This window comes from Microtus oregoni, unplaced genomic scaffold (assembly GCF_018167655.1).
Source record: "Microtus oregoni isolate MIOR12 unplaced genomic scaffold, Mior012 000060F_004, whole genome shotgun sequence".
Lineage (NCBI taxonomy): Eukaryota > Metazoa > Chordata > Mammalia > Rodentia > Cricetidae > Microtus > Microtus oregoni.
The window spans coordinates 82,957-95,464 of NW_024543839.1; the positions used below are offsets into that span (position 1 = coordinate 82,957).

The window sequence follows — 12,508 nt, forward strand, 5'->3', positions numbered from 1 at the left end:
AGAAGAATATTTGAAAATTGAAGCCCATCAGCAACCTCTATAAGTTTCTAGATTGTCATTCTGCATTAGCAGCTAGAAATAAAAATCTCCTCATTGTGGTTCTTATCTTGGTTGTGATTTGGGGAATTCTTAGAATTTTTGTGAGAGCAACTTTCTAACTTCATGGTTCATAGTCCCTCAATATATTACAAGCAAAAAATAAAATAAAAAGTTCTTCCTAGTGTTTAGTATCTGCTACATAAGAAAATGCCTGACAAATGCTTCTGTATCTCACATGCGCTGGAATAAAGTGACAAGTATGTGGTTTTAGTTTGTAAATGGATTATAGCTTTAGAGTAACCACAGACGAAATTTGCAAGAACAGGGGTAAAGTAAATAATCATACAGGACACACAAGGGTCTTTGAGACCATGGTTTCCTTCCTTCCCTCTTTCCATCTCTCTGGCTCATTTTTACCCATCCATTCTTCTTCCTCCCTTCTTTTCTTTCTCCCTCTCCTCCCTCCCTCCCTCCCTCCCTCCCTCCCTCCCTCCCTCCCTCTCTCCCTTCCTCCCTTCCTTCCTTCTTTCCATCTTCCCATCCTGCCGTCCTTCTTCCTATCCTGCTTTCTGCTTTCCCCACTATTTCAAATTTAAATTAATTTTTACTGGAATCCCCCCCCCCAAAAAAAAAACTTATTAAAAACTGCAAATTTATGTAGCACTGCTATTCAGATACAGTGTGGAACATTATAACTGGATTAAATGTAACACTATCATGTCCTCAAGTATTCGTATTTTCCTTTATTTTCATTTTATTTACATTTCTATTACAGGTGGTGTGTGTGTGTGTGTGTGTGTGTGTGTGTGTGTGTAAAATGTGGAGGTCAGAGGACAATTTGGAAAAGAATCACGTCTCTCTTCCTACCAAGTGGGTCCTGATAATCAAAGTCAGGTTGTCGATCTTGGCTGCAAGATCCTTCTCCTAATGAGATATCTCACTAGCCCCATTAATTACTCTTGCATGGGAGAATGTACAAAATATTTTCCTAGTGTTTGAAACAGTCATTAAAGTTGTCTGTAGTCTATGGCACAGTAGCATACTGAAATTTTTTATTTTCTTAGTCTGAGCTAGTTTCTCAGCACACAGTCCTGGGTAAGCTGATTCGAGACTTAAATATCTGTTTTGCTGATGACTTGGCTGTGTGACTGGTTGCTTACATTCTACACCTGTGGGTTTCACCAATTACATTATGAAGTAGGAAATGTCACTTGAGCTATGCAAAGATGAAGAGAATTATGAAAATAAAATTAAATCATAGAGTTCAATGTAGAACCTGCTATATGATACATATATGTGTTATTTCAATTTGTTGCACTAGCAGAAGGAATAATGTGTATAAATGTTTAACTCTTGACGCATGAGAAATTCTCAATTAATCATGGAAGAATACTAAATGTGTGTGTGAATATTCTGTTGGAGATACTGTGAAAGCTTAAAATTAACCTGAATTTAGGATGCTCTTGTCTCAGTAACTTGTGTATAAGCCTGTGAGACCATGTCCAGCTCACCATACTTCAGTTTTAGGAGTGGTGACTACTGATCAAACTTTCTTCTGGGCATTTTAATGTATGTATTCTTTATGTAATCAGAAAGGAGGCCAGTTGTTTATTGAACAATTCTATAAGTTATTTCTCTTATCTATTTCAGGCCCTGTATTAAAGCTACTATATAAAATCCCTAATTTTAAAGTCATTCATACCACAGTTGCAAGGATCTTTCAAAGTGACAGACTAAAGTTCTGTAATTAAATATAGTAACTAAAATCTGTTAGGCTTTCTAGTAATTTCTGAACTACCTGGTATGTTTGTTATCATAATTCAATGTTTATTGATGACCAGGCTCTCCTCTGGGGACATGGAGGTGGACAATAGAACCGTCCTTACTGAATTCATCCTGGTGGGCTTCTCAGCAAACCCCCGCTGGCAGCTGATTCTATTTGGAATATTTCTAACCATCTACTTGTTGACACTATCAGGGAACATGACATTGGTAGTCTTAATTCGTATTGATTCTAGACTACATACACCTATGTACTTTTTCATCAGCAATCTATCATTTTTGGATTTCTGGTATACTTCTGTATATACACCAAAGATATTGGCCACTTGTATCTCAGAAGACAAACGCATCTCCTTGGCTGGATGTGGGGCTCAGCTATTCTTCTCCTGTGTTGTAGCCTACACTGAGTGCTACCTGCTGGCAGCCATGGCCTATGACCGCCATGCAGCAATTTGTAGCCCATTGCTCTATTCAAGCATCATGTCTACTTCTCTCTGTACTGGGCTGGTGGCTGGCTGTTACATAGGAGGATTTTTGAATGCCATAGCCCATACTGCTAACACCTTCCGGCTAACTTTCTGTGGTAAAAATATTATTGATCACTTCTTTTGTGATGCACCACCATTGGTAAAAATGTCCTGTACAGACACCCGTGTCTATGAAAAGATCCTCCTGGGTGTGGTGGGCTTCACTGTGCTCTCCAGCATTCTTGCAATCCTCATTTCCTATTTCAACATCCTCCTGGCTATCTTGAGGATCCGCTCAGCCTCAGGAAGACGCAAGGCATTCTCCACCTGTGCCTCTCACCTGGTCTCTGTCATGCTATTCTATGGCTCCTTGCTTTTTATGTATTCGAGGCCTAGTTCAACCTACTCTCTAGAAAAGGACAAAGTGGCTGCCCTTTTCTACACTGTGGTTAATCCGTTGCTCAACCCTCTCATCTATAGCCTGAGAAACAAAGATGTCAAAGAGGCCTTCAAGAAAGCAACACAGACAATACGACCACACACATGAAGCTTATCCTCCTTTGCTAAGTGCTGTGTTAATTTATTGTCCCAGTAATTCAGTTTTGCATGTGCTCACACATTTGGACCTTTCAATTAAATTCTACAAGTGATCCGCTAAACAATGAAAGGTTGAGCAAATGATTTTTACTTATTATTTTATACTGTGTGTGACATAATTTATTTCAATATTTATAGTTTAAAGTACTTGATTATTTAATGTTCTTCAATAGTATATTTTGTCTCCTAATTTTTCTTGTTCATTAATTCTGAAATACTTAAGAGAAAAGTAATTACAGTTTCAAAAAGGATATAGTTTAATTTTAAGTTTGTCAAGACGTTGTTGCTGCTCCCTGAGAAGAAGATTCAAACTGCTAAGATTCTTGGGTGTGTTGGCATAACTGTAGGATTTTACTTTAATATGGTGCCTTCTCCAATAAATACTGTAATAAAGTATAAATGGAGTGTGTAGAAGTACACTTCATAAACCATATATCTTTTATATCAATGTAGTATTAGATAAAGACATTAAGAGTTGTCTAGATTATGAGGTGCAGCGAAAAGTAGCATTAAATGTACGAAAAAATATGAGTCCTTCTAGGTGTATATCACCCTTGCTAGTGTGTAGTCTCCTAGGTAGAGTAGGTATTTGACAGAATCCCTTCTCAGGTCACATATAGAAATGGCTCAATAGGCAAAGGGGGGACAACTTTAAGATAAAAGGAAATAAAATGTCATTAACATGTATCTGTCCAGATCCAGTAGCTGCCTGGTTGTTTCTTAGGGACAAGCAGGGGAATTATCAGAGCATTTCCAGCCCTAACAAAGATGCTTATATTGCCATGGGAAACCCTGGAGGATCAAGTAGTTGATACCCCTGGCTCTGAGCCAGCACCTTCACATGAATTCAATGCCTTAACCCCCTAGTAAATGGATACCATAGGGTATAAATTTTTGCCTAAGCGTCTTTAAGGACCTACTATAATCGCATTCATATCTAAGTTCCATCAATAAATGCAGTAGATCAATCAGCATGTTATATAGTGATTTATTATTTTAGAATTCCACCAGATGGTATTTTAGGATAGTGTGGGTCAATATCTTAAAGCAAATCCTCTGCTGCCTTTTCAGGCTGGTTCTACTTATTTTCAGATAAATGAAACAATGCGCTAGACACAACATTTAAAATACTATACTTACAATTTAGTGCTTAGCAGGTTTAGTTATTATGTTTCAAGATCAGAAATTAAAAAGGGGGTTTCTCTATCAGAGATTAAATTTTATTTTTAAAATTGACAAAATGAGCACATTTATATATTTAGTAAAATTTAAAAACAGCTAATAAAAAACAGTTCATTCCATCAGATGAACTAGCTCCAAGTTTCACATCTTTCCTTTTATCTGTAATTATTCTTTCATACATAATTGTCATCCTCCTTCCCGAAAACCAGTTTTGACATTACACATTTTTTGTTCAGTAAGGAATCCCTACCAGTATCTAGTATCTATGAGAAATTACAGATTGCTGTACACATACTAATAATTCATAAGGTGTTTCCTTAATATAGCTACAATACCTATTGTGCAAGGACAAGAACTGGATCAGTACTAGGAGAGACAATAAATAAGCACCAATCCAATGATAAAGTACTATAAATTTTCCTAGTTCACTTCCAATTACAAAATTTTGTGTTTTAAAACTGCATTGATAATTGATAGCCAGTAGCAGACTGAAGTTGAATTACTCAGCAACTAATACACATCAAATGAGAGAAAAGTACATTGTGTACAATTATGTACATAAATGAAGACATGACCATAAAATCCACAAAGTTATATTAAAATACAAAACTGTTACACTACTAAAGTAATGTACACTAATGAGACATTTTCTGTTGAGTTTCAAACAATGGAAACTTTATCTTCAGATTCAAAGTTCCTTAACCATGCCCCCATGTAGTTTATTATCATGTAGTCCTGGCTTGCAAAGAGTGTGTCAACCTAGACTTCAGAAGGAGCTAAGTGAAGAGTTTTTCCAGAGCTTTTTTCACATCTTTATTCTTCAGACTGTATGTAGATCATGGAGTACAACCTTGGGAATAAAACAGTAGAAAAGGTAGACACCATTGTGTTCCTCTCCAGGGGGTATCTAGAACTTGGGCAAGAGTAGATGTGGAGAATGGAGCCATAGTACAAGTTCACAGAGATGAGGCACTAGAAGTATGTGGAGAAAGCCTTGATGTGGGCCTGACTGAAGTGGATCCTCAGAATGGCAACAATAATGGAGAGACGGAAGGCCATGTTGAGCAGGTTGGGAGTAATGGCATTGGAGTCCGCAGAAGCACATCATAGGTGGGTAACTCTCCCTGACATCACACCCCATCTTCACCAGAATTGAGACATCACAGAAAAAGTCATCAATGACGCTGTCTCCAAAACAACCCAATGTAATGTGTTGTTGGTTAATTGTTCTTCATTGGTAAGTCCTCAGGTATAGGAGTGCACAAAAAGACAGATGAACAACCTCCTTGACAAGACCTGTGCATCGGGCAGGTGCCTGTATGTGGTTACAGAGATCATAAACTATGTCACCTAGAAGGTAGTACTCACTGTAGCCAGTCTGGAAGAGAAGAACTGAGACAAACACCGAGCAAAGGAATTGTTTATGCCTTCAGAGATGCAGGTCACCGGGATCTTTGCATTATGGAAGAATAAGATCCAAGAGACTTACAACACTGGGCTGGGCACAGCATGTGTGACTTGGATTCAGCCTTAGAATTCTGGAGGATAAATGTAGCCTGGAGTTTCCAGAGCTTCCAAGACTAAATAGGTTCAAATTTGATTCTGATCATAAGATCCAGGAATTTTGAGTAAGAACATTTATGATCTGATTTAGGATGTAAAATCACTTTGGAGATCTTGAGGGAAGTACATGTCAGAACCAAAACAAGGTGGCAACAATATCTAAATGAAGAGGTGATGGTTCCTCTCTCTCAAATTGCAAAGAGGTCAAAAGTGTTCTCACTCTCCAAACATAAAACTGTTCCTCCTTCTTGTATGGTAATCACATACAAAATATCATCCTCATTGCTCTTTCCAGAGTCTCTCAATTGATTTCCCACATTCAGATGCATTAGTGATTCTAACATATTCTATTGCACTTGTTTTCTGAAGCTTAGTTTCTCTCAGTAAAATTAACCCTTTGCACATTGATAAATGACAGAAAATGATACACACCTTAAATACATTGATGGGTAAGATATTACAAAGCTAAAGAATATTGAAACATATTATTTTCTATCTATCTGTGTCTTAATATCCATCCTCCAACATCTGACAATTTTTCCAGCCCTCCAAGTCTCTAGCAATTGCTGCTGCACATTTAAATCACGCTTTAAAAAATATTGTCTTTATTTTAAAATTCTGTCTTTAGAAAGTGCATATATTACATGTTGGAGGTATGATGTGGGATTCCCCTCTGTATAGTATGAATATGTTTTATTACCATTGGCTAATAAAGAAGCTACTTTAACCTATGGCAGGGCAGAATATAGTCAGGCAGAAAAACTAAACTGAATGCAGGGAGAAAGAAGGCAGAGTCAGGCAGATGTCAGCAACCACCAAGGAAGCAAGATGTGTGGTAACAAACCATGAGTCTCATGGTAAAATATAAAATAATGGAAATGGGTTAACTTAAGATGTAAGAATTAGTTAATAATAAGCCTGAGCTACTAGGCCAAAGAGTATGTAAGTAATAGTAAGCCTCAGAATGACTATTCATAAACAGCTTCAGGAACAAGCAGGTGGAGAAAAGCCAGTCTGGGGGACCAGTGGGATGGAGAATACTTCTAGCAACAGAAGTAAAGGTTTTATTTTAGACACTTCTATTTGACTCAATCTTCAATATTATTTTCCAAAACCAGTAATTCTGCTACATTCTGTAGATATTTTGTAAATCAAGGTGACTCTAGTTAATAATATTTTATATACAAGAAATTGTCTAAGAGCATAGGTCTCATGTGTTGTCATCACAAAGGACAAATATGTTAATTAGATTAATGGAACATTTTCTTACATTTTTACATTTTCTTACATAATTTACACTTATGCCAAAATATCCTATTGTATGTAGACTTTTGTGTGAGCATGCTGGAGAATGACTCTGGACTGCACATGTGTTCTGATGATGAGCTATCCCAATCTCCATCTATGCAACTTTTATTTATGATCTAGAGTCTAATAAATCTAGTAACAAAAATTTGTTAACATCTCCCTCATAGACCTTATCTCCTGGGATTCCGATTCCTTGAGGGAGTTGACACCAATTATTTCCAGTCTTTAGAAAACACTTTTTTACATCCTGTACAAAATTAAATCAGCGAACATCTTATTGAAGTTCAGCTTCAGGAGGCTATGATATAGAATTTATACTTCTGGATAACCAGGAAAGACAACAGGTGTAATTTCCAAGGTAAGTTGATCTCATATAAACAACTATAAATCCCATACTTCACTACTACATTAGCAGATGGTTATGTGGCAAATTTCTTCTGAAATGTGAATTAATGATACATAAACACCTTCAGGGGCCAGGTAACTAAAATGAAGTCAGAGACCTGGGAAAATATCATTTGTAAGCTAACCGTGTGTGGTGATATTTCGTTTGTGATCTAACAAATAAAGCTTGCCTGAAGATCAGAGTGTGGAGTTAGACACAGTTAGCCATAGAGACCAGGTGGTGGTGGCACAGACCTTTAATACCAGCACTCTGGAAGTAGATGTTTCTCTGTGAGTTCAAGGGCACCCTGGGCTACATGAGATTGAATCAGTCTAAAAGAGAAACAGATTTCATACCTTTGATCCCAGCACTTGGGATCACACGTCTTTAATCCCAACATGAGGGAGAGGAAGACAGGGATGAGAGAGCTGGGTGGAGAGGATGAGACAGAAACTCAGTTTTCAGTCTGAGGATTTGTAGGGATAGGATCGCCCCTTTGACCTGAGGTAAGAACTAGTGACTAACTGCTCTACTTCTCTGATCTTCACACAAGCGTTATTTGTTACAGCAGAAAGAAAATACCACCACACCATGAAAAATAAAACTAGGCATTGGTTTGTTATCCCATGTATGTCTTTTGCTTCAAATGGCGTAGCTTGAATGTACATGATAATGTAATTTCTGTCGAGGTAGGGGTATGGGAGTTATCATAGGGATAGCACAATATGAAGAAAGGTTTATTGGCTAATCGAATGTTAGAGCTGAGAAATCTTGTTTTCACTGGGATCTAATTTATTCACCCACTTGATGTTCCTTTAATTATAATTATAAAACACACATCTGGATCAGCTTATTTAAATTCTCAAGTAGCTCAGGTGAGCCTGGAAAGCAAAAAGTCTAATAAACTTTTATACAACCAGAATATCATTTCACACAGCATTTCAAGTTGAACACAAAGTTTAAAGTATAATAATTATCATATAAAATTGTATGCATTTTAACATCTTTGTTTAACATGGGCAATTATCTGATACACAGTTCTGTGTGTTCTCATTTGCCTCAGTCTTTTCCTGTAACTTTAACAGTGGCGCACAAAATCCTTTAAAATCCTTTATTGCTGACCTCTTGATTTAATAATGTAAGATATAAGTAACCATAAGTGAGTTTCTACACCTAGAAAGTATAAAAACGTTGAAGAATTTTTAATTCTAACGGTTTTTCTGACCAACCTTAGACAAACTCATCCCGGTGTTTTCTCATCTCCCATTGCCTTTGAAACTGGAAAGTATTAAGGGTTGTCTCATTCACAGCTTTCAGTACATCCCACTTTTCCTGCCAGACCTTCAGACAGCACACACTGCGGTCGTAGCCCATCCTGAGGCGGTTTTTGTACAATTTTTGTAATAGCTATGATCGTTTCAACTGCATGCCCCTCTTTCCTAGTTTTTCTGCGCTGTTCTATTTTCTGCTTCTCCAAGTGATGTCATTCTTGCTAAATAAGTGCTTAAGTTAGAAAAACACACAGGTGCTTAGAAAGCAAAGGGGATGTAGTTATGTCCTTGGGAAGCTTTCCCTAATTTTATCAAACCTGACTTCTTTCAGATCAGTGAAATGCTTTAAATATCCACTCATGTTGTTGCCTGTATTGTACTTGAATATTTTACTAATTTAGGAGAATTTTGTCTGTTTCAGATTCTTGGCTACTGTAGATGAGGCTTCTAGGAACAATTATGTTTGGTTTACTATGTGGATATAAATTATTTTTCAGGGATGAAGATGAAATGTCTGTTTTTATTCTTAAATCATTCACTTCTCTCGCCAAAGATTCTGTCAACAATCAGTATTTAAGATTAAACCCTTCTTTGGGGGCCACAGAATATATGAGGAGTTAAGGCTGTGATATGAATAATTTAGATGGAAAATGTGTGACAGAGAGTACACCATGTAGTTATGTGACTCCTATTCAAAAGGTTTGTATTCTTTTCTTAATATAAAATTCTATAGCTTAGACATTATAAATTATGTCTTAGAAAGCATGGGAATTTAGTTCTATAGGATATGTGTGTTGGAATGGACATTATACACATAACACTAGCCTGACCTTAAGTTGGTTAAAATAATCTAAATTCAGTGATTCATCCAATTACTTTTTCTCATGTGATGTTTTAAAAATATCCTTGTGAAGTTAGTTAGGAGACATTGTGGTATAATCTCCAAAGTTCACATTGTAGGTCTAAAATTTTCATTCTTTAAAGAAAAAATGAGGAAATCAAAGACCCCAGTGAGGTTTTTTTACTGGCTCAGAGGTGCCCAAGCTCTGGAGAAGACAGCCCTAATAACTAGAAGGAAGACAAAGGGTAAAATTCAAGTTAAGAAAAATTAAACTTTAATTGTGAATTTACCACAGACAAAAGCAAAATTCTGTCTTTGTCATAATAGATTTATCTAGAAGAATGCACAGAAATCAAACTGCAGTGACAGAGTTCTTCCTCATGGGATTGACCACCTCCTTCCAGTTCCAAATTCTCCTCTTCCTGCTATTTCTCTGTGTTTATCTTGTCACGCTTCTGGGGAACCTGGGACTGGTCATTCTCATTCGCCTGGACACTCGACTCCACATCCCCATGTACTTTTTGCTAAGCCACTTGTCTTTTGTGGATGCCTGCTCCTCTTCGGTCATCAGTCCTAAGATGTTGTCCGACATCTTTGTGGAGAGAAAAGTGATCTCCTTCCTAGGTTGTGCTGTCCAGCTTTGCCTATTCAGCCAGTTCGTAGTGACGGAATGTTTCCTCCTGGCCTCCATGGCATACGATAGGTATGTTGCCATCTGTAAGCCTTTGCTGTATACACTCATTATGTCCCAGAGGGTTTGTGTGCGACTAGTAATAGGGCCTTATGGCGTAGCCCTTATAAGCACCACGGTACATATAACTTTTGCCTTTCTCCTGCCCTATTGTGGTCCAAATCTCATCAATCACTTTTTCTGTGACCTTCTCCCTGTTTTATCACTGGCATGTGCAGATACTCATGTGAATAAACTTTTGCTTTTTGCCTTGGCTGGGATCCTGGGTGTATTCAGTGGTATCATCATCTTGGTGTCCTACATGTACATTGTCATGACTATCCTGAAAATCCACTCTGCTGATGGGAGGCGCAAAGCCTTCTCCACCTGCTCGTCACACCTGACAGCTGTCTCTATCCTTTATGGGACTCTCTTCTTTATCTATGTGTGTCCGAGCACCAGCTCTTCTCAGGGTATCAATAAGGTTGTGTCATTATTTTACACCACGGTTATCCCTATGTTAAACCCGTTCATCTATAGCCTGAGAAATAAGGAAGTCAAAGAAGCATTCATCAGGACATTCGAAAAGAAATTTTGCTACAACTTGCAAGATAAAATGGACTGGAGAGGGAGGGGGAAAGGAGTGGGGGGAGGGGGAAAAGGGTGGGAGGAGGGGACGTAGGGTGGGAGGAGGGGGAGGGAAATGGGAGGCTGGGAGGAGGTGGAAACTTGTTTTTTTTTCTCCTTTTCTAAAGAATAAAAAAAATTCTAAAAAAAAAGATTTTGAGAAAAGATGTAAAGATATAACATCTGAAAAAATTAATAAAAATATGTCAATAAGATTTCCCAGATCAAGGAGGTATATAGAATGTGATATTTAATAAATAAAAAAAGATAAAATGTTATAGACATAAACATTATTAGATAACAGTTATCCTATTTCAGATTTTCCTTTCAATCACAAGAAGCTCAAATCTTTACACTGAGGTGTATGGATTATAGAATCTTCAACTTTTGCAAAACTATGAGGCTTTGTAACCAAAAATAACAGACTCTGTTAAGCTCTGAAAAATAAAACTTAGTAAGCAATGAAATTGATACTTCAGCTATGGTTTACAGGTAGCCAAGTCCCTAAATTATCTTCTATAATAGGATAATTTATAATGTGTGGTAGTTTGAGTAAGAATGACCCCCATAGACTAATGTGTTTGAATATTTGGCCCATAGGGAATAGCACTATTAGGAAGTGTGGCCTTGTTAGAGTGAGTGTGGCTTTGTTGGAGGAAATATGTCACTGTGGAGGTGGGCTTTGAGATCTTATTTACTCAAGCAAAGCCTAATGTGGCAGTCTCATTCTGCTGCCTGTAGATAAAGACATAGAACTCTCAGCTCCTACTCCAGCACCATTTCTGCCTGAATGCTAACATTCTTCTTGGCATAACGATGATATACTAAACCTCTGAAACTGTAAGCCAGCCCCAATTAAATGTTTTCCTTAATAAGAATAGTTATGGTGTCTCTTCACTGAACTAACAAAATGCTTAATGTTGAATCTCTTCAACCAGCTATAAAGAGTTTGATCAGGTAGTAAGCAAAAACATCCCTTTTTACAAGTATTTTCATATCTCATTAGATGCTAAAAATAGGCACAAATATAAAATATCTTGGGGTAACTATAAACAAGCAAGTGAAATACCTGTATGACAATAACTTTAAGTCTTTGAAGAAAGAAATTGACGAAGATATCAGAAAATGGAAAGATCTCTTGTGCTCATGGATAGGTGGGATCAGCAAAATAAAATTGAAAATCTTACCAAGAGCAATCTATAGATTCAGTGCAATCCCTATCAAAATCTCAACACGATTCTTCACAACCTTGAAAGAACAATATTCAACTTCATATGGTAATACAAAAAACCAGAATAACCAAAACAATCTTGTACAAGAAAGGAACTTCTGGAGACATCACCATCCCTGACTTCAATCTCTACTATAGTAATAAAAAACATACATAGCTATAGTAATAAAAAACAGCTTAGTATTGGCATAAAAACAGACACATGGATCAATGGTATCAAATTGAACACTCTGACGTTAAGGCATCCTCTCCACTATTGCTAAGATTCTTAGCTGGGGTCATCCTTGTGTATTCCTGGGAGTTTCTCTTGTGTCTGATTTCACATTCACCCCACAATGGCTCCCTCTTTCAAAGTATCTCTTTCCTTGCTCTTCCTCTCTGTCCTTTATGCAACTTGATATTCTCAATCCTCTCCTCTATCACCCTCCGTCCTCCCCCCATGCTGCCAATTTACTGAGGGTAGGTTTGCTCTGACAAGCATTTCAAACCATCAACTCATACTAAACTTCAGTTACATACTAGTAATTACCTTTTATTGACCACCT

At 37.3% G+C, this 12,508-nt stretch overlaps 2 protein-coding genes across 2 annotated transcripts; both read left to right on the forward strand.

Annotated features, from left to right (window-relative positions):
• The first annotated feature begins 1,896 nt into the window (after window positions 1-1,896).
• Window positions 1,897-2,835, forward strand: LOC121439139 (olfactory receptor 9G4). Its single transcript, XM_041639644.1, has one exon. The coding sequence runs from the start codon at window positions 1,897-1,899 to the stop codon at window positions 2,833-2,835; it is 939 nt and encodes a 312-aa protein (XP_041495578.1).
• A 6,941-nt stretch (window positions 2,836-9,776) lies between these two features.
• On the forward strand, window positions 9,777-10,727 carry LOC121439117 (olfactory receptor 1002; the record flags this gene model as incomplete). Its single annotated transcript, XM_041639620.1, has 1 exon — window positions 9,777-10,727. A coding segment is annotated over exon 1 (951 nt), but the record flags the coding sequence as incomplete, so codon positions are not given.
• Between the last annotated feature and the right edge of the window lie 1,781 nt (window positions 10,728-12,508).

Bases quoted from the DNA above. Each gene is read 5' to 3' on its own strand.
- LOC121439139 (XM_041639644.1), top strand. From the start codon at position 1,897: ATGGAGGTGGACAATAGAACCGTCCTTACTGAATTCATCCTGGTGGGC.